General features: G+C 40.0%; 2 protein-coding genes across 2 annotated transcripts in view; one reads left to right on the forward strand and one right to left on the reverse strand.

The window, feature by feature from the left end:
• BMP6 (bone morphogenetic protein 6) overlaps window positions 1–4,633 on the forward strand; it is an 89,444-nt gene extending 84,811 nt beyond the window's left edge. Inside the window, exons 6-7 of the mRNA XM_030265472.4 lie at window positions 1,544–1,654; window positions 1,746–4,633. Coding sequence (XP_030121332.2) covers window positions 1,544–1,654; window positions 1,746–1,895 — 261 coding nt within the window. The 3' untranslated portion in view covers window positions 1,896–4,633. The remainder of the gene's footprint in view (window positions 1–1,543; window positions 1,655–1,745) is intronic.
• Window positions 2,962–27,391, reverse strand: TXNDC5 (thioredoxin domain containing 5). Its single transcript, XM_030265471.4, has 10 exons — window positions 27,100–27,391; window positions 22,482–22,631; window positions 19,643–19,748; window positions 18,311–18,407; window positions 15,962–16,077; window positions 13,751–13,837; window positions 10,942–11,082; window positions 8,112–8,200; window positions 5,203–5,332; window positions 2,962–4,633 (listed from the first exon to the last, which is right to left on the reverse strand). The coding sequence occupies exons 1-10, from the start codon at window positions 27,318–27,320 to the stop codon at window positions 4,511–4,513; spliced, it is 1,260 nt and encodes a 419-aa protein (XP_030121331.4). The 5' UTR covers window positions 27,321–27,391; the 3' UTR covers window positions 2,962–4,510.
• Between the last annotated feature and the right edge of the window lie 585 nt (window positions 27,392–27,976).

A 27,976-nucleotide genomic window follows, 5' to 3' on the forward strand; every position in this document is an offset into this window, starting at 1 on the left:
ACCTTGGCCGTTGTTTGAAATCCTCCATAATCCCTGCCCCAACAATTAGCACTGCCTGCGGTAGGTAGACTGAAGACTGAGTTTAGTTGCAACACCATGAAGCCAGAAAGTCATTTAGAGTAAGTTATTTAGGACAAAGCTATAGTACAAACAAACATCACATTTCAAAGAATGCCCTCACCTCTTTTAAATTTTTTTTTTCATTCCTTCATTCAGCACTCATGAGGGAGGTCCCATTTCTATCAGCTAATGTTTTCACCAGGTTATAATTCAGGATGCCAGGGCTGTCCCTGCTGCTTCTGTAATACCCAGCACATGCAAATCCTCTCTCAGCTAATGGGATGGCAGCATTTTTTGTAGCTCATGTGTCAACTCCAGCCCAGTAGCTGCAACTGTGGGTGCATGCTGGCTCCATTCCCCATTACTTATGGGTGGCTTTTCACTTGAGCAGTTGTTCCACCTCTTCCTTATCTTACTTGCCCTGATTTTGGGCAGGAATTGGATTCCAGTTGGGAAGTTCATGATTGTGAAGGCACTACCTTCACCATTCTAGTTGTAGTAAAGGTAATGCTGCCAAAGGAAGGCCACAGCCACAGCAGGACTCATTGTAAGAGTTGGAATCCAGGTCCTACTTTTTGTAGGAAAATGATCAAGGCAAGGTAGAGCCCCCTGCACTGCTATTTCCTTCAGAACAAACTTGGCTAGCAAAGCCACAGAAAGAGTGGTAGTTACTCAGGCCTACTGTAGCAAAATTCAGGCACTCAGGTCATTGTCAGGTTGCCTAAGAGATACACGCACGTGAAACATACTAGTATGTCCTTCTGCAGGGTGACCTGCAGAGCCCAATGCCAAGGGAGGTGAAGTGTCTCCTGTTCTGTGGTGCTGCTTTTAATTTTCCTTTGGCTCTTTTGTGTCAGCAGCAGACAAGCTTCCTTTGGTGAAGAGTCCCCTTTTTGCCTAGCATGGCATTCAGATTGCCCCTGTGGCCACCTGTTTGCTTATGCAGCTCAGGCTGGCTGCCCTGCTCCTCCTTTAGGAGTCTGGCAGATGTGGAGAAGCTGTTAGGCAGCTAAGATTTCCCACAGTGTCTTTGGCAGAGTAGTGTCCCTCTATGAGAATGTACAAGCTAGGCTGTCTCTGCAGGACACCAGCTGTGGCTGTGACTCAACCTAGGAAAGGTATTTCAGCCAGATGGCCTGCAGGAAATGTTGGAACATAAAGGCCTCCAAACCACAATCCCCACAATGCAACCCAACGAGAGTTTTAGGGGTGAAGCCCTCTAAGTTAATGGTAGTTGAGCTGTACATAGATGTATATCATTCTTTAGACATGAAAATCAGAAAAAGTCCATGGAAAAGGACTTTTGTGTGCCACAGAAAAAAGTGGCACACAAAAAGAAATTTTAAAAACCCAACTAAAACCCAAGCAGTTTCAGTGAAAACACATTTTTACCCTCAAGGAAGAAGTTAGTGGAAAATTTTCAGCTGCTCTTAATTGTGTGCAGTTGTCTGTTGAACCATGTTCTGTTTGTTTCCCTAAAAAGGACTGGATAATCGCTCCAAAAGGCTATGCAGCCAACTACTGTGATGGGGAGTGCTCGTTCCCACTCAACGCCCATATGAATGCAACCAATCATGCCATTGTACAAACTCTGGTAAGTCTCCAGGCAGCTCAGTGCCAAAGCACCAGGTGAATTTGTAAACAATATACCAGTGTCTCAGTTGTGTTTTCTTTCTTGGCAACAGGTTCATCTTATGAATCCTGATTACGTTCCCAAACCATGCTGTGCACCTACCAAACTAAATGCCATATCTGTCCTTTACTTCGATGATAATTCTAATGTAATCTTGAAGAAATACAGGAATATGGTAGTAAGAGCTTGTGGATGTCACTGACAAACAGTCTTCACACGGACTCTGCGATGCTGCCATGAACTTGGATACAACCCACCCTGTCTTCACAACCTTGAGAAAAAAAACACGTGATGAACGACCCTTCAGAACACCATGTATGTGCCTTGTGGGAGGAGGGGGTGTGGGATCCACCCCCCCAGGGTGGGAGCAGACTGCTGGACTTCATACAGACTGACCCTACACCACGGTGGCTGCCCAGCTCAGCTCAGCAGCAGCAAAATGCCCACACACTTTATTTGGCTGGAATGGTCCTAATCTCACAGAGAAGCTTGACCTGTGCTTGGATATGTGCTGCAGTTTTACCAGATGAGCACTTGACACCCAAAACAAGTGAAGTCTCTCTTTGGGAGCGGGGAGGGAAGATGAGGAGAAGAGGCAGAGAAGCTAAAGAAAGTGGTGTTAGCACTTCAGACATAGAGTGTACATCTCATGCAAGATCCTTGTGGCCAGAAGGACTGGTTACTGCATCTAGACTGTTAGTCTTCTCCTGACATCTGTCATGACAGTAAGCATCTAAAATCGTGCCAAAGCAGATGTTTCAGTTCTCTTATGCTCCCAGCACTGTTTAACTCTGATCTTGCAAGTGTAAGATGGCACGGCTGCACCCTGTGTTAGAAAAACTACCATGAACTCAGACCCTGTCTGGTCCCAGCTCACCATCTGACTGAGCAATACAAATTTATTTGCTCTTATGCAACTTCCTTCCGCTCCCCTCGTGGAGCTGCCTCATCTACTACCACTTGCCCAGGAAGGAAGTCAGGACACTTCTTCAGCTGTAATTGAGAAGTAAAAGCTTAAGGACCATTCTCTAGCTGGAAAGTTTGTTTTGTTTTCAACTCATGCAACTAACAAACTGGTATAAAGGATATGCAGCATAGAGCCATGGTTTGTCTAGCAGAAGCTAATAGCAAATTGTTTTGATCAATATTAAACTTGTATTAAATGCACTTACCTCTACTTGCATTTAAAAGGCTTCTTGTAAATACAAGCTATAATTTATTGCACTTGTCACTGTATATTCATTGTGCTGTATCATTTATAGAAAGACTGCTTTTTTAAAAAGTTTTTATTTAGAAAAAATCTCAGTGTAAACAATTGTACCACTTTGATTTTATACAAGAAACTCATGAGATTGTGCTTCACTAGAAAGTTGTTAAAACATAATAAAGGCTTCCTGAAAGGCAGAAGTACACACGTTGATCCAATACATCTGCCAGTACAACACTTAGCTTTCACTGTGGCTTTTTCACCTTCACACATTTTCAGACTGAACAGAATCAAAAGTTCTGGACAGACAGTGAAGTGAAGAACCAGGAGAAATTCACTGGCTTAAAAGTTCATTGATGTTTTGCCCTTTTTTTTAATAAAAAAGAAAAGCAACCCAACTTACTCCATATGATGGACAAAACCCAGCATCTTGACAAATTAGTCAAATTAGCTTGTAGCAATCCTCATTCCTCATGAGTTTCTGTGCACATGAGATAGCAGAATTCAGTCCTTGGTTTGCTGTTGCCTTTGTATCATGACAGACAATTTAAATTCTTTGGCTTTCAGTTAAGTCTAACATGGAACATCTTATGCACCAAAGAATAGATTTATATTATAATCCAAGACACCACAAAATGTGTGGTCCTAGAATTCAAATTTATCAATGCTTACAGCTTGGAAGAAAACATTAAGGCTCAAGAAGAGAGGGGGAACTATTTTACACTACTGCAGAAGAGCTGAATGGAAAAAAATACTAAACATCTTGTTGTTCTGTAGGTACTCTGACTAAGGATCAGGTCAGCACAATGTCTGGATTCAGGCTGGGGTAGGAAACACGTCATTAGCTCCGGGGTCTGACTGATCATTTACCATTAATGGAGCAGTTGTAACAGCACCTATTTTTTCACTCTGGCTCTAGAGAAGTAGAGCATAGTTGTGCCCCTGGAGCTGGATGGCAGCAGCCTATGGGAATGCACCTGACACATGTACACTATGGCATCAGTAATGTTCAGGCACATGTTACAGTACCATCACTTTCATTATGGCTAGACCTCCCATGCTGAGAGGATTAACAGGAAACAACCAGCTCATGGTGGCCTGGTATCTTCCAAAGATGTGTGTGTTTTCAACCTTTTCAGAAAAATAAGGATTAAGTACAATTCTAGAGGCAAAAGTGACTCAACACAGCTGTAGCTTTTGCCTTTCTAGTAATGGTAAGCAGTTTGTAAGGATTACTCTTTAACCGGATCTAACCTGAAGACAAAAATATTCTACCGCTGCCCTTCAGTTGGTTTTCTTAACGTATTTTGGTCTCAAAGGAAACCATTTACACTTCATTGCAGGAATGCAGAAATGCAGTGCAACTACCAATGCTGAAAATACTCTTGATTTGTACACTAACTACTTGTTAGCTTTCTTTCACACACACAGAGACATGTCTCTAACACACACACAAGGGGAAGATACCAAAGTTTAGTACATTCAATTTCCTAGAAACAAAGAAACAAAAAAAGCCCCACCCCCCAAATACACTATTTGAAAATTAGCCAAGATAGAAATCCCTCAGCTACTGTACAGAGACAGCCAGGGACAGAGCATCCAGACTTTTATTACAGTTCATCCCTTGCCTGACGCAAGACAAAGTTATGCAGTGATTCAAGGTCTCTTGTTCCATTGTGTTCACTGACTTTCTTTCCACCTCGGAAAAGCAGAAGTGTAGGATAACCACGTACCTTCAAAAGACACACACACACAAAAAAAAGGAAACTTGCTATTAATAATGTTCAAACTTGTATCCATCACTCATATTTACCTGATTCTGAAAAGCCATCAAACCCCTCTAAAACAGTAAGCCGTTTTAATTTAAAAAAACAAATACACGTCAGAACTTTCAATGCCAACCTGCAATGTCTGAACATTTTTAAGAGAATGCGGTAATACATGCTCCTCTAGGCTCTTGTAATGACAGCCTCAGCTCTGTCTTCAACTGCCTCTGAAAGACATTTCTTTTCTAGAACAGAATTCGGCATTGGATACTGCAAGACAGCTTTAGTGCTTTCAGAGAGAGAGGTTTCCTAAAGTAGGGACTTCTTCAGCTTTGTCCAATAATGAAAATGACCAAGGCCAAACAAACAATTCAGGAACAAAATGGTGTCACCAGCTGCCTCTTTTTGGCTAACAGAGACCACAGCTGTACTGTCACCAGGCACCTGGAGTGCAGCAGCCAGCTGGGCTGCACACTGGACCTTTCAACATCTGGTACACAATACTGTCCCCTTCACTTCAGAACTTTCACACTTACAGAAAATCTGTTGCAGACATTACGCTCCACAGTGCAGTCCACTTCTGCTATTTTGACATCAGTCAAACCTGGAAATTGCTCTTTGGCAAGGTTCTCCCAGGTTGGAGCCAAGTTCTTACAGTGACCACACCTAGAAGCAAAGGAGGAATATTTGTTTAGCAGATACACTTTCCACTTTATCTCTACTGTCTTGCTGCAATTGCTTTAAGTTTAACTAGCAGCCTTTCCTATCCCCTAATGATTTGGCCTTCCAAATCCCTTGCACTATTATGTCAGTAAATGAGCTAAGAAAACAAGTGATTTTATTTAAGTTAAACAGTGAAGTACTTTCTGGCCTTTGTTAGTCTTGCCTAGAATGGTATTCCAGATCTCAGTTCATTAACATTTTACCCCACAGAGGAATATGAAGCCAAATAAAGACAAGCACAGTGAATATTTAAATGGAAAGAAAAGATCTCTTGGAAACAAAAATGCTTTTAGGAAGATACAGAATGTCTGTAGTACGAATTAATTTTTCAGGTAGCACATGCCAGTCATGCTGAAGCTACATAGCCCGAGTTTTAATTAGTTAAATGAGATTTTAATTTCCCTATTAAATTTCTTCCAGTTCCTAATGGCCTCCTTGACCATTAGCATTCATTTTATTTATATTTTTAACTTGGCTTACTCAAGTTCCTAATGTGAACTTCTTACTGCCTTTAAGAAGAATTCCCAAAGAACTTTAGACTTTAAATCTGCATTGCTCATACTATTCTAACCCAGCTGCACTTTAATTGGGTTATTAAAACAGACCCATAATTGCCTTGAGGCTGGATCAGGGCATTTACAAAAATAATGAAAGATGTCTCAGCACAAGTTTTCTTAATGCAAGCCAGTGTATATTTAAACTACCTTGTTAATACACAGTGACAGTATAAAAGCATTTCTGACCATGCACAAAAACTATGAGAACAGGATGATTTTGTGCTTACAATGCAACTTAACATTAATATTTATCCAAAACTAACTGAAGGGCAGACTAGAAAGCAACATAATAGTGTTCACTGAGCCCTACATAGGTTAATCCACTTGGAAGAGAATATGGTCATTTATATGCAGAGCACTACAAGCCTGACTTTCAGAGCCAAAACTAGGATATGAGCAACATAAATATAGGAAGCATTTTCCTAAATGGTGGCTTTCTGAGCATTGCAGCCAGGCAGCACACACTGGTGACTCTACATCCCGAAACCACTGTTTCTCAGCTTGCCATCCAACACTGATCCTATCTGTGAGATCCAGCAGCATCCCATGAGAATCTCATGAGATGAGGACATGGTATTGTTAATAAAAGATAACAGAAAGGGTAGAATTTCTTGATCTCAAACTCTCCCAGAAAAAGTTGCTCCAGGTAATGAACTAGTAGGTATGCCAACAAACCTGGGTTCAGAAATCAGACAGGAAGCTGCTCTTTAGCACAGGTGTGAACTGAATTTCCCAGCCAGTTCTGCAGGTGGGGCAGAAGCAGCACAGGCACAGATTCAATCTAAATCCCTCCCAGAGTACAGAGGGGATAAAGGCAGTGAGGAAAGAGCAGTAAACGATGAGGGGTGTGCATGCTATGGGCAGGGCATTTCTTAACCCAGTGGTGGCAGATACTTGCTCACATCCAAAAGCAGATCTTACAGATGGAAGAGAGCATAGCAGTGGTTCTCAAGCAGCAAAAGGTGACAACACTGGAAAAGCCTGCAACATTGAGCTTAACTGAAATGAAATGCTCCCAGGTAATTCTTGCCTACACTAAGAAACACGTTCATGCCTACTGTTGAAGTTAAATGGCAATATTTTGAGATGTCTGAGCACATCTAAATATGAGTGGAATTTGCTTATGTTGATTTGTAATGGGGCCTTTTGTTGCATAAACAAAAGACGTTCTTATATTTTATACATTGTGTTAATGGAATGCTAATAATTAAATCAGAGATGTGTTATCTTTCACACAGTGAAATACAGCTTAATTTTAATCTCTCCCCCTACACTAGGCTTCCTTCTTTTGGCTAAAAGACCGGCAATGGATGAGCAAGATGGCATGCAGGTTTCATTAAATTCAGTAGAGGCACAAATAAGATGAATTCTAGAAACCAGAGAGATAAGCATGAAACTTTCTTTTTGTCTCAGAAAAGGAATAGTAAGAAAAAGGGGGAAATACTTTTTCTACAAGTTTGTAATATGGACGTCTTAACCCATCTGGGGTCCCAGGCTCTGCTGGATATAGCAGAAATGGCAGATGCCAGACATGACTTTCAGTTCCTCCTCCAATGTGTTCCATTGGGTATCTACACCTACACCATCTGCCCTGGGCATCTACCTTGGTCCCTCTAAGAACATACTGCATGAACATACACTCTTAAGAACATCTTAAAATTTTCACTTGTGTAAATTAGTTTTTGGACAGTTATTTGAGCAGTAACAGGCAGTTAATTATCCATAGCTCAATAGTCTGTATCAAAAATCAGGTGCTCCAATGAGTCTTCCAAGCGAGGCTGGAGAGCACCCTAATGCAAGCATCCTCTCCTTTCTCAGCACTGAGATATGGTCCTATGCTCCCCTCATCTTACCCTAACCCAGGGATAGGAACATGCAGCACCTGCAAAGAAAGTTTCACTCTCCCTGTTACCCCAGAAGTACCTGGAGGCTGACATGGCAAAGCTTCAGTGTCAGCCTTTCCACAGAGAGGCAGCTCAAGGGACCTAAACAAGACTGAGCTTTTTTTTTGCTGTGACTCTTGCCAACACACACATTCTTCAGGTAATTCTCAGTTTAGATTGAGACAACAAATACAGTACAACAGCTCAAAGACCTACAGCAACTATTGCACTCACATCTTAGTCCAGCAATAATCCTGAAAGCAACAGCTGCAAACTTCTTACCATGGAGCGTAGAATTTAATAAAGGTGATCCCCCTAGCAATGGTTGCATCAAAGTCTTTTTCAGAGAGAGAGAGCACTGCAGCTTGCACCTGAAAAAAAAGAAAAAGAAAAAAAAAAAAGTCAAAAATTTTTGTATATACAACATCAGCCTACTGAGCTTTTACCTTCCTAAAAGGGAAACTGGAATTGGAAAAGATAATATTGTTGGTAACATAAACAAGAGTAGCAGCAGCAGACCTGCCTTTTACTTCTCAGCTGCTTTCCTTCCCCAGAGAGATGTGTATTTTACACTGAATCTCATCCATAACTGAAGAAACAAAACTTTCCTATTTTCAAAGGATTTGCCTGTAGCCACATTTTCAGTAATTGTAAAAAAATCACGTTAATTTTAATACTATGTTTCAAGGAACAGTCCTTAGAGGAGTTGGCTTCAAGCACGTAATGGCCATCTGAGATTTTATTGAGGTATTCAAGGCACACAAGTGATGTCTCAAGAGCTGTTCTGTTCTTTCTTCCCCTGCATTGCATGCACAGAAAAAACTGTTACCAGAAACATAGATTTGCCTGTCAAGAGGACATCACAACACCACACTTGTATGGGTGCCAGGAAATGTTTCTACTCCTGATAATATCAGGAGCAAGGGACTGATGGGAGGAAAGCACATTGCTTGCAGTCTCATATGAGAGCATGGAGCTCTCATAAGAGACTGCAATTTCATTTTTTGTGTGAGACCTTTAAGGGTGGGAGGCATTAAAAACAAATAAATGTACCTCATGGCCATATTATTCAAAATCAAATGAAAGAAAAGAAAAATAAGATCACAGCTGACAGTATTATCAATTCTATTTAACCCCAGTAAGTTTTGTGAAGCCAAAAATAAATTTGAAAATCCAAATTATCCAGTACCTTTAAACATTTCTGTAAGTAACTGTTAGTTCATGGAATTATTTCACTATGCTGAAGTATTCTTACCTCTAAATAATTATTTAGAAAATAGAAATTATACTTTTATACTTTCTAATTATTAAATAATCAGAAATAATTAAATGAAGTAAAATGTAAGCACTATGCTTCTACTCTGATTTTCCTAAATGGATATCTAAAACTGATGTTCCAAACATAATATACAATCTAAGATACAAAATTTGAAAACCTGATTAGTAACAACTTCCCCATGATTTGCACAGTAAAACAAATTTTAAAGATCTGTAGATTACTATCAGAAGAGCAATGTGAACTATATAACCACAAAAATAAATTTAATATCAGATATCTCAATTTTAGCTTTGTGTCTCAAAAAAAGACATCTAATGCAATCACATAATCTGAGCATCTGCTGGTCACACTGCTTTAATCCACCAGGATAATTTTTTAAATTATTTTAGCCATGTCTGGCAGTAAAGAAGTCTCATGAATGTCAAAGTACAGCTTCTATAAAAGGGCTGGCAAGTACTTGGGCTATATAAGACATGGGGGAATCCAAGTAGGGACTCAACACTGGGACACAAATTTGGAGTGGGAACTCATTGCTTTTGCCACCTCTGGTCAACTGATGGCAAATGCAGTCAGTGTTTGCTGGCTACAGGGGCTGGCCCCTTGTTTGAAAATTCATGACAACAAGGAGTCAGGGGGTCTGAAGATAAAAGTTGGAAGGACAAGTTGAGTCCTACTCTATGTCTAGTACTATTTGGCAAAAAAATCCCCCAACAATCCTTTTCTCCTTGTGTGTGTGCTGGTGAATGCAAGGCAGAAGTGGGAATTTGTGTCACATGTGGTTTGTGTTATTTCTATAAAAATAGAAAGACAACTAATTTCTTCCAGCATTGTACTAACACCAGCTCATTGGGATCTTCCAAATATGAGGTCAATTAAGAAAATAAAAATGAAAATTGCAAATCTGTGTGGTCTGTAATGTTTGGTAAGCCACTTTATGCAAGATGGATAATGCTGCTGGAGAAGTCAGCTGGGAAGGGTAATATTCTCCTGTAAGAAGCTGCATAGAAACTGTATTTATATTAATAATATTGTTGCCTAATTATCTATATCACAAAGGAGTGTAAATCCCTGTCCCCTATTTTATAGGCAGAAAGTATGTTCTGCACATTTAATGAAAAATTATGTTTGAAATCCATTCCCAGTTTCTCAGCCTCACCAATTTTTCATTCATCTCCAAGAAAAATGGCAGATGAAATGCCAAAGGGATTAGAAAAGACAGAAAATTATATGACACGAATTACAATTGTACAAAGGTTATTTCTGTCAATTTCTTCACAACATAGGCCTGTAGCTCCAACAACCTAGATAAAAATAAGTCTCCAAACCCCAATGAGTTTTCTTGTCACAGGGCACAATATCTTACCGTATTGGTACTGGTCTTCATAATCTTTGTTCATAGTTTCTGCAAATAGATTTTTAAGTATAGAACCCTGGCTTTTTTGGGGGGTTTAGCAGTGTGCACCATCCTCCAGGGTTCAAGTGATAATCTTGCAAGAAATGTTCATCTCTATACTGGTGAAATATGCTGTCATACAGACCCAGGTGTCAGCAGTTCCATGGGCCAAACAGACCACATTTATGCCTGTATCTAAATAATGTATTGCAACCATAAAATCGGAATTAGATTTTTTTTTCCTTCTCCAATTCATCAGGTTAGTAAAAGTATTTCTAGGATTTATTATCTGATTACTCAGAAAAATAACCAGGGAAGTATTTGGTACAGTTTACATCCAGAAATTGTCAAGCTATCAGAGAGAGAGAAACACATGGAAGACTCAGGCAGCTAAAACAGTCTGAACACCTTACATTTCTGCAGAGTGCAGGAGCACTTACCTCAACATGGGTGGGCTCTGCAGGTGGCTGTGGGGCTTCAACAGGTTTATCTGCTGGTGGCTCTTTCCCAGAGCTCTGTAGTTGGGAGTCCACATATTCTTTTAAAGAATCAAAATCCCTCTTCCCTTTGTACTGGTCACCCTACAATTAGCAAATAGTTTGTGCAACCTTCAATATGCAGTTGACGTAGCAAATAAATAATTACAAGCAAAACATAAGATTGCCAAGGGTAAGCATATAAATAATAAATATGATTATCTAGTTCTTAAACTTCTCTGTGACATTCCATTCACTCCATGTCTTCAGCTTTTGCCATAGATTCTTCAGTACCCAAAGGGAAATGAAAGGTATTTTAGAAATACAGAAGCAAATTTTTGAAACATTTCCACTGACCTTCTGGTCTCACCCTAGTCAACTTTTTCAAAGTTTTTTTTCTTTCTTTTTTTTTTTTTTTTTTTAATCTAGCTCTACTACAAGGAACAATAAAATACCTACTGTGGTTTGGGTGTAGTCTCTGCTACCCTGTGAGCGGCTGAAAACCTTAACTTGCCTGTATCTGGACTACACAGTCAAATGACTGGAATCTCTGGCCTACAGACTTGCCACAACTCCTTGAAAAATCCAAATAGTAAGGCATTGCACTCTGGACACCTAAGTTCACCTGGGAGCAAGAGACAACAGCAGCTTGGTGCAGGGCAGTCATTTCCAATGGCACCACTCTCCCAAAAATATAATCCTATTTATTAACCTGCATATAAAGCAATCAGCCAGCCAGATCTTTGAGAGGCCACAGTTTACCTTGGATGCTGCCCCATATTTCAGGTACTTTCCAAATCCAGAGAACGAGACAATCAAGAGTTTGTCAGAACAAGAAATGAGAGGACTTGTGAGCAGCTTTTAGTCTCAAACCCACTGTCGGCCCTCTCCAATTTGGCTCTTGCATGATTGCCCTCAGGGCTGTCTGTGAAAATTAGTATTAATTTTCCTGTTCAGAAGAGAGAGCATATCTTTGAGGCATTACATATCCATTTTGGATAGAATTCTTGAGATGTGGCCCTGTGTGGTGTGGGCTGCAAGATGTATTTCCTCTTGCAGACAAGGACAGACATCTCTTCAAGTTTCCTTTATCATTGGAACTCTTCCTACACATTTTCCTTCTTTTGTAATATATAATGTCTCCTGTAGCTACTACCCCTTTCCTGGCACTGGGTGTCAATCCCTAAGGAGCAAGAAGCCAGTACCTGTTCGTTTGTACCCATATCAGCAGGGCAGGGCAGGGTCAGGGTTCCTCACAGGGTATTTGCTGCATCTCACCAACAGCAGTGGTGTGATGCCAGACTTCAGTTATGGCAAAGGGGATGAAGGTATTACAAACAAGGCTGGATGACTGAATCAGTCCTCCTTCCCCTTACTGATCAGGAGATAGCTGCCAGAGAGAGTTTAATGAATTTCTGGGTCAGATTATAGGAAAATTGTTGAGGTTGTTCTGTGTTTTTTCAAATATGTTGTATCAGCCCATGAAGGAACATGTGATTTTGGTGGCAGTATTCCACCAAGGAATGCCACACTGCCCGTAGGGAAAGACAGTTTGATGTCAACTGAAATACATTGTTCAGATTTAAGGCTGAGGTTCAGCTTTACCAAATACAACAGCCGTGTTTTTTTTTCTTTCGCTGCACAACTCCAAGGAACTCCAGCTTCAATTACTACAACGTTTAAACTAAAGTTTAATTAACTGAAAACCTCTAGCCTTGGACATGCCACCATGCTTGATTTGAGCACTCGCTCAGCTTCCAGTTGTGCTGCTGACGTGTGTGCCTTGAGAGGTCACAAGGCCGTGCACTTATGTGAACCTGGTTGGGATTCAAAAACACAGGGGCTGTTTCATTTAAATTCCCTAGTGTCTGATCTTATAGGGGTGCTTATACCAAACCTCATATAGTGTGTACTTATGGCCAGTTTCCCTTTAGAGTGCCAGAAAATTGCCACAAGCAGTGGCCATTACACTGTTTCAAGTAACAAAACTTAAGGTTGCTGATACTGTAAATGTTCAAAAAGGAATGCAAGATGAATGGGAGAAAACCCCCTCTTCCTTTGCTGCCATAATTTAGCATGTAAGAGCTAGAAGTGTAGTCCTGGGCTCTCTTGCAGGCCTGTTTTTAATATCCATTGAATATATTTAACTAATCTTGAAATTATGAAATATAGCATAAATAACACTACAATTTATAATATGTTTATTTACTGCTGTTCAGGTATGTGGTATTTATAAATACTTTATCTCCCCGTAATTTCAGAATATTTTAGTTCTCTGAATTGCTGCAAGGAAAAATGTCAAGTGGGCCCACGAGATTCTCACTTGCATGTGAAATGCGAGTGTCATGTGAAATGTTTGGGTTTATATAAGAAAGAAAATTTGCATCTTTAGACATCACTCAGCAGATGGGCACCACTTAGAGGTAAGAACCTTCTGATACGCATTGTGAAAATGACATACTTTATTATTATTTCTGTTTCATTTATATTTTTGTGTCCCATATGAAGCAAAATACTATGATAAAGTAAACCCTGAATTCTGTCATACAGCAGCATAACTGGAGATTCTGCTTACAGATTTATGAACATTATATCAGTTGTTTGCAAAACAGAGAAGAAAAACCTTTAACTTTTATCTGTGGACAAAGTCTACCTCTTCTAATACCCAAATGAACATCCGACATCTTTTCTCTCACAAGCAGATTTTTTTTCCAGAATATAAGCATAGTCCAAATACTATTCAGAGAATCTTTTGCTGAACTTGCAGACTCACCTTTTCACCATTCCTAAACCAGAGGAGTGTGGGATAACCACGAACTTGGGTTTCAGAACAGACTTCATAATGCTGGGTACAGTCGACCTACATTTTGGGAATAAAACCCAAAACCATTCAGTGCCTAAAATAAACATACAACAAGCATCACAGCCTCCCTCGTTTAAAAGCTCAGAAAAATACAGGAACAAGCAATACAAGGCTTGGCAAAACTCAATACCAAGTACTGTCTTGAGAATGATTATGTCTGCCTTCCAACCAGTGGTTTGGTTATATAATTGGGAGGCTCTGTGTGTATTTGATTTTTTTTTTTTTTTTTAAGGAGGGATCAGGGAGGGAGGTATGGCTAGAAGGAAGTAGCAGCAATTACAAAGAACAATGAAGACATAATTAAATATTTCAATTTAAAAGCTAATAAAATCAGTACATTGACAATAAGACACAAAACACTAATGTGAGAGAGCTTTAAAGTGAAGACATACTGGCTCACCCATTTTTTAAAAGACTGCTCTTTAAAGACTTCAGAAGGGATGTCAACAGCTAGCAAGTGAACTGTGTTCCAAGGGAAGTTCCAAGTGCATAACAACATTCAATTCTAATATGTCACAAACCAGGCTGTAAAGTTACTTGTTTGTAAGCTTTCCACTGAAGATAAATTCTAAAGATTAAACAGTGTTAAAACACTATTCCCCCAGATTAGATGAAGGTCATGGTTCGACCTTCTTAGAAACAGTTGTGTTTCCTGTTTACTTACAGACTTAAAATCTTAGCCAAGACATGCTTCAAGATATATTTCACAAGCTATACAGTTACATAAAATTGTCTAGGTATCATAGTGGAGGTACTAAATAGCAACTCTCAGTAATACAAACTGCAAACACCACAGACAACTGATTAAAACAGAAACTTTGGAAATTTATTGTTTATTTTTCTCTGGGTAACTCAGAGAAAACTCTGGTACTGTTCTCAGAGAAAAGCAACTTCATAAAGATACTTAAGTGACAATTTCATCAGACAGCAAACAAGGGTATTGAAAAGTACAGAAAGATTCAAAGGAGAAAAAGCTTCTGACATTCCATTCTCAGAGGACATCAAACTTTATATCCACCAGGTCTGAACATATATATATACATATGTACACACACATATATATATATAATTTGCATGTCTTCTCTGCAGTTCAACTGTGCTTATATATATATATATGTACATGTCTCCTCTAAAGTTCAACTCTGCTGGCCTGTGCTGTACAGCATACCTGAATTAACAGATTTTCAAAAGCATTAAGAAAAAAAAAAGTCAAGCGCATCACTCCTACTGCAGCTGAAAGTGCTGCGAGGGCAGAGGCAGGGGAGACAGCAGAGGGAGAGTCCCTCTGCAGGACTGACAATACTGCTGCCAGGCAGTATTTCAGGTCAGTGGAACCACTGTGAAAGCTTAGGGACATGGAAGTTGAGCCCAGTTCGATTTCCATGGTTGGCAGAAACAGAGGGATTCCCATCATGAGCCACCTGGACTTAGGTATGGGTCAGCAAATAAAGCCAGTAACTGCAATTGCTAGACCACCTCCATACCTCTGCACAGTAGTCACTCCACGTACAAGTAACAAACTCCCATGGTAAATACACCACAGAACCTGGTTATCAACCCTAAGGGAAATAGTAAAGCAGGACAAGATATCAATTTTTAAGGTGAAAGACCCCCTGAAACGTTTTAAAAGTTTTATGGGGAAAAAGAGGAAAAAAAACCAAAACCAACAAAGAAATAACTCATCATAAATACCCAGCAGGGCTAAAGCTTGCTAAGGAATCCAATGCTGCAAAGAACAAATTAGAAGTCACTTTCCCACTCAAAATAAACACTGAAATCTATCACGTTCTGACAAAGCAACTGAATAATAAAAAACAAGTCTCAAAATATGATTTCCTGCATCTGAAATATCAGACTTATTCCCAGCTCTCTGAAATGCAGAGGCAGCTCTGTTTGCAACAAGGCTTTGCTTAAAATGGGGGAGATCCTGTTAACTGTGGATGTGTGAGAAAAAAAACATGACCGTCTCAAAACAAAAATACAAACTATGACTATAAAAGGATTTAAGAGGTGACAAACAAAACAATTGTGATTTGCAAATCACAGCATAAAAGGCATGATTCTTGGCTGAAATGTGTGTTGACAGAAACCGTATTTTCAAACGAAGAGTGCTTTACCTACCTTACCAATTTTGACAGCTTCCGAATGCTCAAAGACTTGAGCCAGCTGTTCCCAGGTTGGGGCCAAAGCCTTGCAGTGACCACACCAAGGGGCAAAGAACTTGATGAAGTGATTACCTTTTAAGTAAAAAAAAGAAAAAAAATCAGCTAATTTGGAATTAACTTGGCTGCAATTAAAGCCTAATCTCAGTCTGCAAATTTATCATGGTATTTCCTGAGTTAAAGATAGGAAACACTGTGAATCAAAGGCCAGGACAAAATACTTCAGCAATTAGGTTTTCAATACTGCATGCAGTCCCACAGCGTTGCCAAATTTCCTGAAAATTCAAACAGCTTCACAATCTCAAGCCAACAAGTGAGCTATTAAAACTGATACTTTTAACCCAACCATTTACCTTAGTGTTTAATTCTTCTATGTCAATCAGTTGCCCTGCTACTGAATAGAAAAAACTACCAAGGAATATATGTTGATAACAGCAAAAATTGAAGTATTAAACTTCAGCTTCATGCAATTGTGTTTCCTAAGAAATCTTTAGTCCGTGAATTAACTGAAAAATGTTGTTCAGTTTTCCGTTCTTCTTGTTCTGCCCTGATCTTTGAATTTTCATGTCAACTACTCAGAAATATCTGCCTTTAATAGATGTTTGTGGCATTTTATGCAGGGGAGAGTCCCTGTGCTATCTCCTACTAAGGTTTAGTTTAAAAGTATATATTATTGATTGCAGAGTACCAGAATATGCAATTTCTTTCAATTAAGATTAATTGATTCACATTGCTGCACATTTTTGCTAAACATCAAGGCAAGGCTCTGTTAAATGAAATAAAAATGAACTTAATTAAAATAAGGGGAAAAAATATATTTGCAGGAAACACCAGCAACTGGAGGACAGCTCTTTTTAGCAAAATTATTCATAATCCTCTGAAGACTGCTTTGGGGCTGGTATTGAATTAATTTCTAGTTTGAAGGTTTGTCCACAAAAGAAGGTCAGAGGAAACACCAGACTTGACTGGTCTGCACATGGAAGATTTTCAGACTGATTGGCATGCTCAGTATTGGTCAAGTAAACTGCAAAATTAAATTTCCCATAAATTAATAAGAATACTAGTCAAAATCAGCTATTCTTTACCATTTACTCTGACATGCTCTCCTCCATAGAAAACAATATAATTTATTTTTGTCCCAGAGCAGCAAAAGATAAAAGGAAGCTATTTAAGAAGTCAACTTTGCTGGTGTAACTGCTGAGGCTCACATTAGCTTTAAGCACTGAACTTCTCATAACTGAAATCAGGAGAGGACAACAGATTTATAGACGATTGTAAACATGTTTAACCATCACATATGACCATGAGAATGGCTCCTCTATGAAGGCTAATGGATACATAATAAAAACACTAAAGCATTTACAATGCACTGAACTTTACAGTCTGAGTAGGTAGTTAAGTTGACAAATGCTTAGCATATCGCTGATGGCTTAGAGGAAAATTAATTGAGAATTTTGACTGAATTCCACATTAAGCCAGACATGCTGGGAAATTTTAAGTTAGCTGCACAAAATGCTTTTTTACACATTAAAATATTTCTAATGAGCTAATGGTTACTTTAAGAAGTTCTAGTTCAACCTCCCTAGTGATTTCAAATGGGCAAACATTTAATTTTATCCAGCCTTTCTTTTTCAGATAACAGATGGAGAAAGTAGAATTCTCTATTGTCATGCCAGCCCTAAGTTTGTATTCTAAGATTTTGCTCGTTGTCTAAAAAAACATCATGTGAGTGGTGAAATTTCCCATATCAGGTATCCCTCCTGGCATTAATTTTAAAGCTTCCAGACAAAATATTTTTTTAAATAGCCTGACAGACAAAGTATTTTGCCCACATTAAATTCTGGAGGAAGGAAGCTAAACAATATCAAATAAAAGGCCAGACTGGAGTGGGATGGGGGCTGGAAGGAGGAAGCGGGTGGATTATCCAGAATAACAGTCTGGGAGGAAGAACAAGCCAGCACCTAGGGAAGGAGGAAATGGGACTTGCAAAAACACAAAGTGGCAAGGCTGTGACTGAGCAAGGACCTCAGGAAGAGACAGTTTAGCTGAGCAGGCCCCACGAGCTTCTGTCCTGGAGTTAGGAGCCATAATTTTACTGCCTTCTGAGCGCTGTACTTCAACTTTCCCATAGCCTGCAATATGCAATTTAACCAGCATTTTTACATAGTTTGCATTTCATCCCCTTTCACTACGTATTATTGTAAAATAAAATGGGAAGGAGGTACTCTGAAAACTAACATTTCTGGTGCAAACTTCCCATTACTAATGTATCTGTAACTAAGTTTGTCTTGTTCAGAAAAAAGGTTACCTTCTGCTATGTGCATCTTGAAATTGTCTGCTGAGAGTTCATACATTCCCTGCTTAGGTTCAGGGGCTTTTGGTGGTTCCACATCAGATTCAGGGTCCTATTCATGAGAAAAATTAACTTTTATTTCTCTTCTACAGCAAATACACAACATTTTTTTCTTGTATCACACCATTCTGTGATAGTGCCATAGACTGAAATTTTATACTCCTAAAGCAATGTCCTTATTTAGCTTGATTTAGGTACCTAATGTTTTCTAAAAAACAACTACATGAAAGCAAAAGATGAAAAGGACTGCCACATAAAAAAGAGTTACTAGAGTCTGTAACTGTGCTCTAGTACAGTCACAGGACACATATTGCATCACCATATATTAACACACTTAAATTATATAACAGTGCCTCCAGAGCATCACACATCAGCCACAACTGCCATCACACCCATTTCAGTGGTCTCTGAGCTATTTAAAAATAGTGCAAAAGCTACTTTCTGCTCTCCTAGTGCCAGAAGGAACGCTGTCTACCTAATGGTTCCATGAAGACCACAACAATGGAAATAGAGCAAACACTTAATATATATCACTTGCAAGAAATTCATGAGCAAAAGCAAGTGAATACTTTCTAGACTCCAACCCTAGAGCTGAAAAGATTTTTTCAGGAACCCCAAAGTGTATTTCTTAAAATAATTTAGCATTTAGTGTTCAATTATTAAAAATACCATGTTGGTTTAAATGAAATCACATTCTAACTGTGGTTCAGCAATCACTAAAGTATCTCTTGATTAGAAATAGCAATCAAAAATTTAATTCTAGGTGAGGCTTGGCTCCCATATGTGAATGATACCCCTAAACTTAAGGATTCTCCTAGTGATGGTATTAGCTTATCTTACTTAACTGATCATTTAAAACCTTTTCTTTAGGCCACAATATTATCAGAAAGTAACTCAGCCAAAGATGGTATCCGTGTTCCAAGAGCTAATTAAGCCCAACACAAATGCAATTTATAATGCATTAGAGCTAAATTGCTTTTCTTACTCTAGAAACATTACGGCCTACAGGTGTCAAATGAATTGACAGCAAGAACCGTAACTTAAAATATCAAAAGTAAAAGCATTAAAACTGCATTATGTACTGCAATTTTAAAAGCAGGAAACAGAGTGCAGGTCACAGGATGACAGTTTTAATTACTGCTCTGACTTATATGTAACCCATTTCAGATTGATACTGCAACCTGACTTGTATTCTCAGGAGCAGATTTCCTCCTGGAAATTGAAACCTAACTTAAAGAAATGATAGATAAGTAAGCCTGCAGAAGAGATTATTTCCTTTAGACTTACAGATGGCTCCTCATTTAGTTTCTCCAACATCCAGTTTTCCAGTGCCTGGAAGTCCCTAGGGCCTTGGTATTTCAGAGGTTCTTGTCCTGGTTTAAGCAACTTTAGCCTGAAGGGTCAAAATATAGAGAAGAGTGAGGCAAAAATTTTCACACAGGAAACATTCCCAGAAAGATAATGTGCTTTGCTAATCCATGGCAATGCATCTTAGGCTGCAGTAATAGATCTCTTGACTATTAACATCAGCATCAGGCACCCCTTTCAAATTAAAGTGTCATGGCTAGAACTTAGAATCCTCTTTCTTTCCCAGGTAAGCTTTAAGGAGATTTTTTAAAAAGAAAATAAGACACAACAAGTTAAAAATCAGCATAGTGTAATATTACTTTGATCAATAAGAAAGAGAAATTTAAAAATAGCAGCATTCAGTTCTATTAATCCTATTTCAGTTTGTCAAAGAGCAACAATTTTGTTTTGTTCACCTCTCTCCATCACCAAAGGAAAAATATCTAGTGCTTATTTTTCCAGGAATTTCTTTTTCACCTCTTGTCCCCTGACAGCTGCTGTAGTGTAGGGCTTGTCATGTGGTATTAAACTGATTAAAACACAGAGACAAGTCAATAGGACAAGAAGATAAGTGACTGCTTGTAGGCATCCACACTTAATGATTGTAACATCCAATGATCGCCATCAAAACTACGTAAAGCTTCTACTACTAAATTTTAAGTTAAAATTGGAAGGTGTGATACTGAATTCTAGTCTTATTCTAGTCTAGACTTAGTCTTATTTTTTAAAGCAAATCAGAGTTTCGATTATTACAATCACCTAGCCCTCAGTTCCCCTTGCTAAGCCGTCATTTCCTACTGCCTCTTTAGTTTCTTGAAATGTTTTTCTCTCTCTTCTTCTTCCATAGTTGGAAGAAATGAACATATGAAAGTGTTGAAAAACCACATGATGCAAATACATTCAAAAGTGATAGGAGCTCCCACTGTTTTTTCTGTTCAAGGTACTCTTGAATGTTCCTTGTAATGACAGAAAGTCAGAATAATAAGGAAGAAAAAGAAATGAAAAAGAAGAGCATCTAAAACACACCTCCTGGCAATACTTTTGAAAAGTAACAGAACAAATTCAGGTAACATCTTAAAAAAAGCTAGCTGCACCTTTATTTTCTGCAAACAAGGTTAAGTTTTCTGTAGTTCAGTTGAGCAAGTATTTCTTTTGCAGCACCAAATAATCCTGAGACAACTGTGATAGGAAGTGCAAGGACCTGCTTAGCCATTTTTTCTCTGAGAGGATGGAAAGAGGATGCAGCCTTTCCTTTGACAGGTGTTTGGAAAAGCAGTGTAGGGATCAACATAACCTGGACTTGCAACAATACCTCTGCCTAAGGAAGCTGTGAAATTTCCCTTGGTGGAGGTTTTTGGAAACAAGCTCGTTCAAACCTGAATCAAACAGGAAGAAATCTGATACCATGATTTCCCCTTCATTGCTACATTTCTATACGTAGCAGATAAATGCCTTAATATTGTTAACTTTTCAAATAGACAAAAGCAAGCACTAGCTATTCCTAGACACTCAATGACCTTAAAGAGGAGGGAGAGGGAAAAACCCTCCAGCAATTACACATCCATTGATTTTTTCCTATTCAAAAATCTCTGCCACTCTATTTTAAGAGGAACAGCACTATAATATAATCTATGCAAATAGGCAACAACCAATGGTCACTTCTGGAGATATGAAAACTGTAATATCCAGTCTTGAATATTCAAGAGCTTTAGAGCTGTAATATTCATTCTTTCTTGGTATTTGTAGTGGAAGCAAGACACACACTGCCCTTAAGGACAATTTCTATCTCAACAAGGACTATGCTATTTATAACTCTCAAATTCTACTCAGTCACACACGTCTGTGTCCAAGTGGGTGCAGCCAGGAGCAAATGAAAAGTTCAGGCTGTTGCTGGGGTTGGCAAAAACACCAGACAAAGCAAGCAAAGGGAAGGAAACTGCCTGAAAAATACAGGCTGTGGAAGGGTTATAGATAATCATCTGTACAATCTCCACTTATCCCCACTAAAATGAGAATTAATAAAGCAGTTGAAAGGCTACCATCCATATTTGCAAGAAGCTTTAAAGAAGACACGAGTGAAAAAGAAATCCTTTTGCCCCTTTTTTGTCAGTCTAAAAGGGAACACACATCTAACCCAAAGGCTTTACCTCTCACAGATACTCTACACCATGTTCTGCCTACCAAAGCTGAGGTAGTAAGAGATACTTTTATCCTTGATAACAGCATAAACATAGCAGCCTTAAAATACTAGACCAATATAAGCAAATTTAGCTAGAAAAAAATCCACATGATATCACCTCTGCTATGCTAAGTGATACTATTAATTTATTGCTAAGTTCACTAAAAATCTAAGAGTCCACCTTATAGGCAATTATGAAGGAATGCAGTGTACTGACAAACTTGTGGCAAGTTACTTTTAAAAGTACTGTTAGTAGAAACCAGCTCTGTCATGCATATCACAGCTGCACAATGTACTGTTGGTTCAGAAAGAGATACTCCCACACAAAAGAACAGGAAAATTCTGGACTTCAGTTAAACACAGCCACCTTCCAAGACATAAAACAGCTTCTTGAAAGAAAAAAAAAAAAAATCCAAAAAGTACTAAGTATCACATGATATTTGGCAACATTGCAAAAAGGCTTAAAATTAATATAGCAGGTCCAAAGGGCTACAAAGAAACTCAGTAAAAATATAGCTTAGAAGTTGGCTTCAAGAAATTGGCAGAGGATAACGGAAAACTAAAAAAGAAAAATAGGAGCAGACTTCTTTCTATACTTACGTAGGGTATCCTCGCACGCCAAATTCAGAGCACAGTGGAACATCTACAGTACAATCCACTTTAACAACATAGACCTGTGGGTTTTCCATGTTGTTGTATTTATCTCCCAAATCATTCCAAGTTGGCTGGAGGCGCTGACAATGTCCACACCTGTGACAGAAGGAACAAGATACTGTTTAATAGCTGCTCCCACTTAGAGGGGAATGAGCCCATGGAAAAGTCATAGGCAGAACGGCGATTTTGATAAATTTAAACAAATTTTAAAATCAAAAGTAAAATCAGTTACATCAGAAATCTTCCATACCCAAGCACTGTTACACTATGCAACAGCAAATGCTATTAAGAACTGTAGCATGCTGCAAACACACCTCATGTAAAAATCATCAAGATTTGAGAACCTCTTGCTACTCTCCTTTTACAGTACAAATCCTATGAACACCCCCCAAATTACCCCCGAATTTTGTAAGGCTATTAATCAAAGCACTGTCAGTCTTTCAGCTTTCTAGAAAAATCCTGCAAGGTTGCCTAGCTTTCTTCACATTCTAATATTTAAAAATTTCTCTTTTTTTAGCAAGTAGGTAAGAAGATAATAGTTTCTAGCCTCTTTGTAATGCCACTTGCACTTCTATGCTTCAAAGGAATTGTAACACACAAGTCAAGAAACATCTCATCCAATTTCGTGATACAGTTTCCCAGAAGTTTGATGACCCTTGTGGGTCACTTCAAATTCAGAATATTCTGTGAAAATCTTCCCATCCTATGCTCTGCCCCAGCAGGATGCCATCAACTCTTTATATTTGCATACACACAGAAAACTGGCCTATAACAGCACTTGCCCAGAAGAAAATAAAAAAAAAAAGTTATTATTCTTCTCACTGTCTTCCTAGTCTTTCAAATCATTATAGCAATACTCTATTCCTCAAAGTATGATGGAAAGTTTTAAGGAATGTATTTTAATTTCTCTTTAACACCAACCCTCCAAGATATCTAAGAAGTGCAAAGTTGGAGTAACAGAAAACATTCTCAGACTGACAGTATGAAAGCAGTTATTGCTTCGCATTTACAACATGTAAATACAACAATTTACATGTTGTAATATGTAAATTGCTACGACATCTACTTTGTAAGTAATAAATCACCATTAGGACTTTGGAGAACTTTGCTTGGACTTAAAATAGTTTCACTCATACAAATGATTTTGAGTACACTTGTAGAAAAGTTGAACGGATTCACACCTTTCTATCCTGAGATCATTAAGAGAAAAAAAACAACCAAACAAACAAACAAAACAAACCCCTGAGATTCACTTTAAGATAAAGAATTTTTTTCTGATTTTAATAAGGTCCTGTAAGTCAGGCACAGTGAGTCACACATGATCCCATGATGTGGCTGAATACAATCTCTTATGTGATCTTGTTCTGAATTGTCCTGGTGAAGGGATACAATATGTTATTATTAAAATCAAATATTCCTTAAATATTGAACTTCCATAGTCAACTCTTTCACAGAGCTTGAATTAAGAGGAGGATTTTGGATACCCTGACCCTTTCCCCTAGCAGATGCAGTGATTCAAAACACCAAACGAATACTGGCTGGTGTTAGAGAACAGAGCATGGAAAACTAGGTAAGGGAATCCCAATACATTAACCTCCTGTTTTTTAAGCACAACAGAGCTGCCTTGTCCCTACCTAACACTGTAATCTCTGCTATACACACCCCTTTCCTTCCTTCTTTGGATTATGGAAGCTAAAACTGAGACTAAAGCAGGAAAAATATTCCTATCTGAAACAGTAATCAACTAGTTAGTCATTCTCAGTTTGAAAAAAAAACCAAAACAGCATTATATAGAAGGAAATACATGACAGTCCTGAAAACACTTTTTCTGAAGTTTCCAAGGAAATATATATAAAACCAAGGAGGGCAAAATCAAAGAGCAAGACCATGCAATATCACATGCTTCCCTCAACCCCATGCACCTACAAAGTTCTTTACAGCTGCCACCCTACAACACATTAGTGGGGCCGGAGGAGCTGCTGGGGACAGTGGAGACCTGGGTGTCAATGATGAGTTCTGCTCTTTTAATCCCTACATGGGCTAGAAAGTTGTAAGCATCCTCAACCTCCACTGACAAGCACAAATGAAGATCCAAAAGAGACTAACACAGATGTTTCTGGGGGCCTCTAGTAGAGCTTGAGCTCTGCAGCCAGCAAGGGCAGCTCCTCGGCAAGGTACAGCTCAAATCCTTATCCAGTTAAAAACATAGAAATGGTATAAGCAGCCCAGGACCAGTCTTGCTCTGCACAGAAGAATTCAACTGAAGTAAAATCCGGCCAACAGAGTTGGATTCAACAACAACGAACTCTGGTGATCAATTCTGCTGCAGCTCAGTGGACTTGGCAGGTTTACCAAGTAAGAACATATGTCAAAAAGCCCTGTAAGAGTCAAAATAACAAGTGAAACTACTCAGTTGAGATTCCTTCCTGCTAAGGAACCAGGGGAACCTCACTCCTCTGTAGAAATGCAAATAGCATGGCAGACAACTTAAGAATACTTTGCACCACCAAGAGAGTAACCTGTTCTGTCCCCAGGTGTAGCTACCAAGTGGGACAGCCTTCTGAGCACAAACCTTATGACATCTGATGGCAAGTGACTTGGAATGCTCTCTTCTTGGAGTGTTCTGCCATCTTTGAAACAAATGTAGGACCTCACTGTTTCTGAGTGAAGTCCTCAGCAACATTTGTTTCAAGAATCTGGAAGAGAAGGGCGGTGTTGGCCCTAACCCAGTTTTTACTGGTAGCATTGATGATGCAAGATTAGCAGCACCCACATAAATCTGAAAGAAAATCCCAGCTGAATGTTGGGCTGCTTGCCTTGGAACTACAGACAACAGCCTGTGGGAAGCATTAGGAGATTAGCACATCACCTCAGAACAGGGTAAGAGGCACTAACATAGACTCCAGGACTGTCAGGCTGCCCACCCTGATCCCACTGACAATTAAACTCCTGGTGTGAATATGCACCTCTCTCAAGTACTTGGATGTTCCCTTTGTTCTGCTCTTCCCTTGGACCTGAAACCTGGCCCTATTGCTGCATGTCAGGAGCCAGACATCCAGACCAAGGGCCCTGAAGCCAAGAACCAGAGATCTGGAGGATTTTCTAAGGATGAAGAGAACACCCAGAGAAGCTGAAACAAATCTGGTAAACAACACAATTCCCTCACACTTAAGCTGGGCAGAGATCCTCAGCCCTCCCAAGGGCACAGTGTGATCCAACCCTGCAAGGCCAGCGCTCCCTTTGATCTGTACTGAGGATGTGCAGCATATACTGGATTCTGCAACTGCCCTTTTGGCAGAGGGTCTCCTACAGTGTCTTGCGACAGGAGAAAGCTCACCTGCTTTTAGGGATGCCTGTGAAAGAATCAGTCAAAGTGTGGACAGACACAGATACCACCACCTGAGCACAGAAAAGAACGGAAGCACTCCTGCTCTGCACGGGCATTTCTTAGGCCTTACTGCACTCTCAGGCAGAAGTCCCTCACCAGCAAGTCAGGCGTCCTCCACTTTTGTGATCTTCAGAGAACAAAGGCATCTGCTCTTTCAAGCTTTTACTTAACATTTTCACATGGCATAAATAAGTCAATGTTAATAACAAAAAAAAAGTTTTCAAAGGAAATGCTTTCCTGCTATGGATTTCAAAGACTCTCAGACGCCTAAATGGCACCACGTAGCAATGGATAACTTTGGATCAAAACATAACTTTTGCACATTGTTCCCTTAACTTTATTTTATGTAGACTAAAGAAATTTTGGGAGGGAAAAAAAAAAGTAAAAAAGAAACCTAACAACCCTAACAACAGAACTCCCAATAACATCTAGTGGATATCAGTAAGATAAAAAAGGGTAGGGGAAGAGGCAAAGAGAAGAATATGAACAACCATGAGAAAAACCCAGAGGTGAGAAGTACCGCTGCTCTTGACTAGGAATATCCAGTAAAGCACCATTCCCTCGTTCATCTCAAAGACTCTCGTGCCAAAAGTACCAGTCCAGGACTAAAGCCCAGCGGGTCTCTTGCAAACATAATTAACTCTCCAGCTCCCCTACGGATACCTGTGGCCTCGGGGACAAAACACGGTGGTTTAACACAGCAAATTTACCCTTAAATTTCGCGTATGCAAAGAGAACACAGATCCTGCAATGAGAGCATCTGCGAGCTTGGGCATAGGACAAGTAAGTGACGGTGGCCAAGCGGCACCAGCTCTCGGTGTCTCTGAGGCACGCCGGAGCGGCTCCCCCGCAGCCTCGGCCGGGGGCGGCTTAGGGCGCCGCTGGGTCGGACCTGATGATCTCAGAGGTCTTTTCCAACCCAACTGAGCCCGTGACTCCGTGACGGCCGCCGAGGCCCGGGCCAGGCAGACGCGGGGGTCCCGCTCCCCCGCCCCGGCCCTTCCCGGCCCCGGGGCTGCCCATCCCGCCGGTCCCCCCGCCGGCCCCGCCGCGGGCTCGGGGCAGCGCGGCCCTTGGCCTCCCGCCGGCCCGGCCCGGCCCGCGCCTCCCGCCGCCACGTCAACGGGGCAGAGGCGGGCGGAGCCGGGCCGGGCCGCGCCGCGCTCGGGTACCCACCACGGGGCGAAGAACATGACGAAGTGGGGGGCGGCGGCGGCGCCGTGCCGCAGCATCTCCGCGCTGTAGAGGTGCCGCCCGTGCGGATCCTCCGCCGCCGCCGCGCTCGGCCCCGGCTCCGGCTCCGGCTCGGCCCGCGCCGGGCGGCCGCAGAGCACGGGGCCGAGCGCGGCCAGGGACAGCAGGCGCCACCACGCCGGGCCGGAGCGGAGCGGAGCCATGGCAGCGCCGGAGACACAGCGGGCACAGCCCCGGGCGGCCGCCGCCGCCTCCGCCCCGCCCGCGGCCCCCGCCCCCGCCCGCCTCCCGCCCGCCCTCCCCGCGCACCCCCGCCCGCACAGCCGGACCCTCCTGTCTGCAATACACCGTTCTGTAAAAGCGGGGTTTGTACACCACGCGACATCTGTTTTTTTTAATGTTCTATAGTAATTAAATTGCTTTATACATCCATATGAAAGTTTAAAATAATTGCAGATTTTATATTTTTAATGCACAAACATGCTAATTTTAAAAAATCCTTAATGTTATAAATTTATTTAAATACCATATAATAATATTATTAAATACCACATTTAATAATATTATAATAATATGATAATTTAATAATATGATAATTTAATAATATTATATTTTAATTCTATTGATCCATAAATCTATATTAGAATTTCAAACAACAGCTAATTTTCCATCTTTTTTTATACACAAACTCATTTCTGGAAATAAATAATTTTATAAAGGCCCTAAAATATTATTTCTATAACACATAAAATCTGTTCTATATTATCTATTAGTTATATGGATCCATGGATTTATATTAAAATTTCAAATAATAATTTTGGGGTATATATTTACACACGCACACATACTGTAATGAAGC

This window comes from Taeniopygia guttata, chromosome 2, assembly GCF_048771995.1.
Source record: "Taeniopygia guttata chromosome 2, bTaeGut7.mat, whole genome shotgun sequence".
NCBI classification, from domain to species: Eukaryota; Metazoa; Chordata; class Aves; order Passeriformes; family Estrildidae; genus Taeniopygia; species Taeniopygia guttata.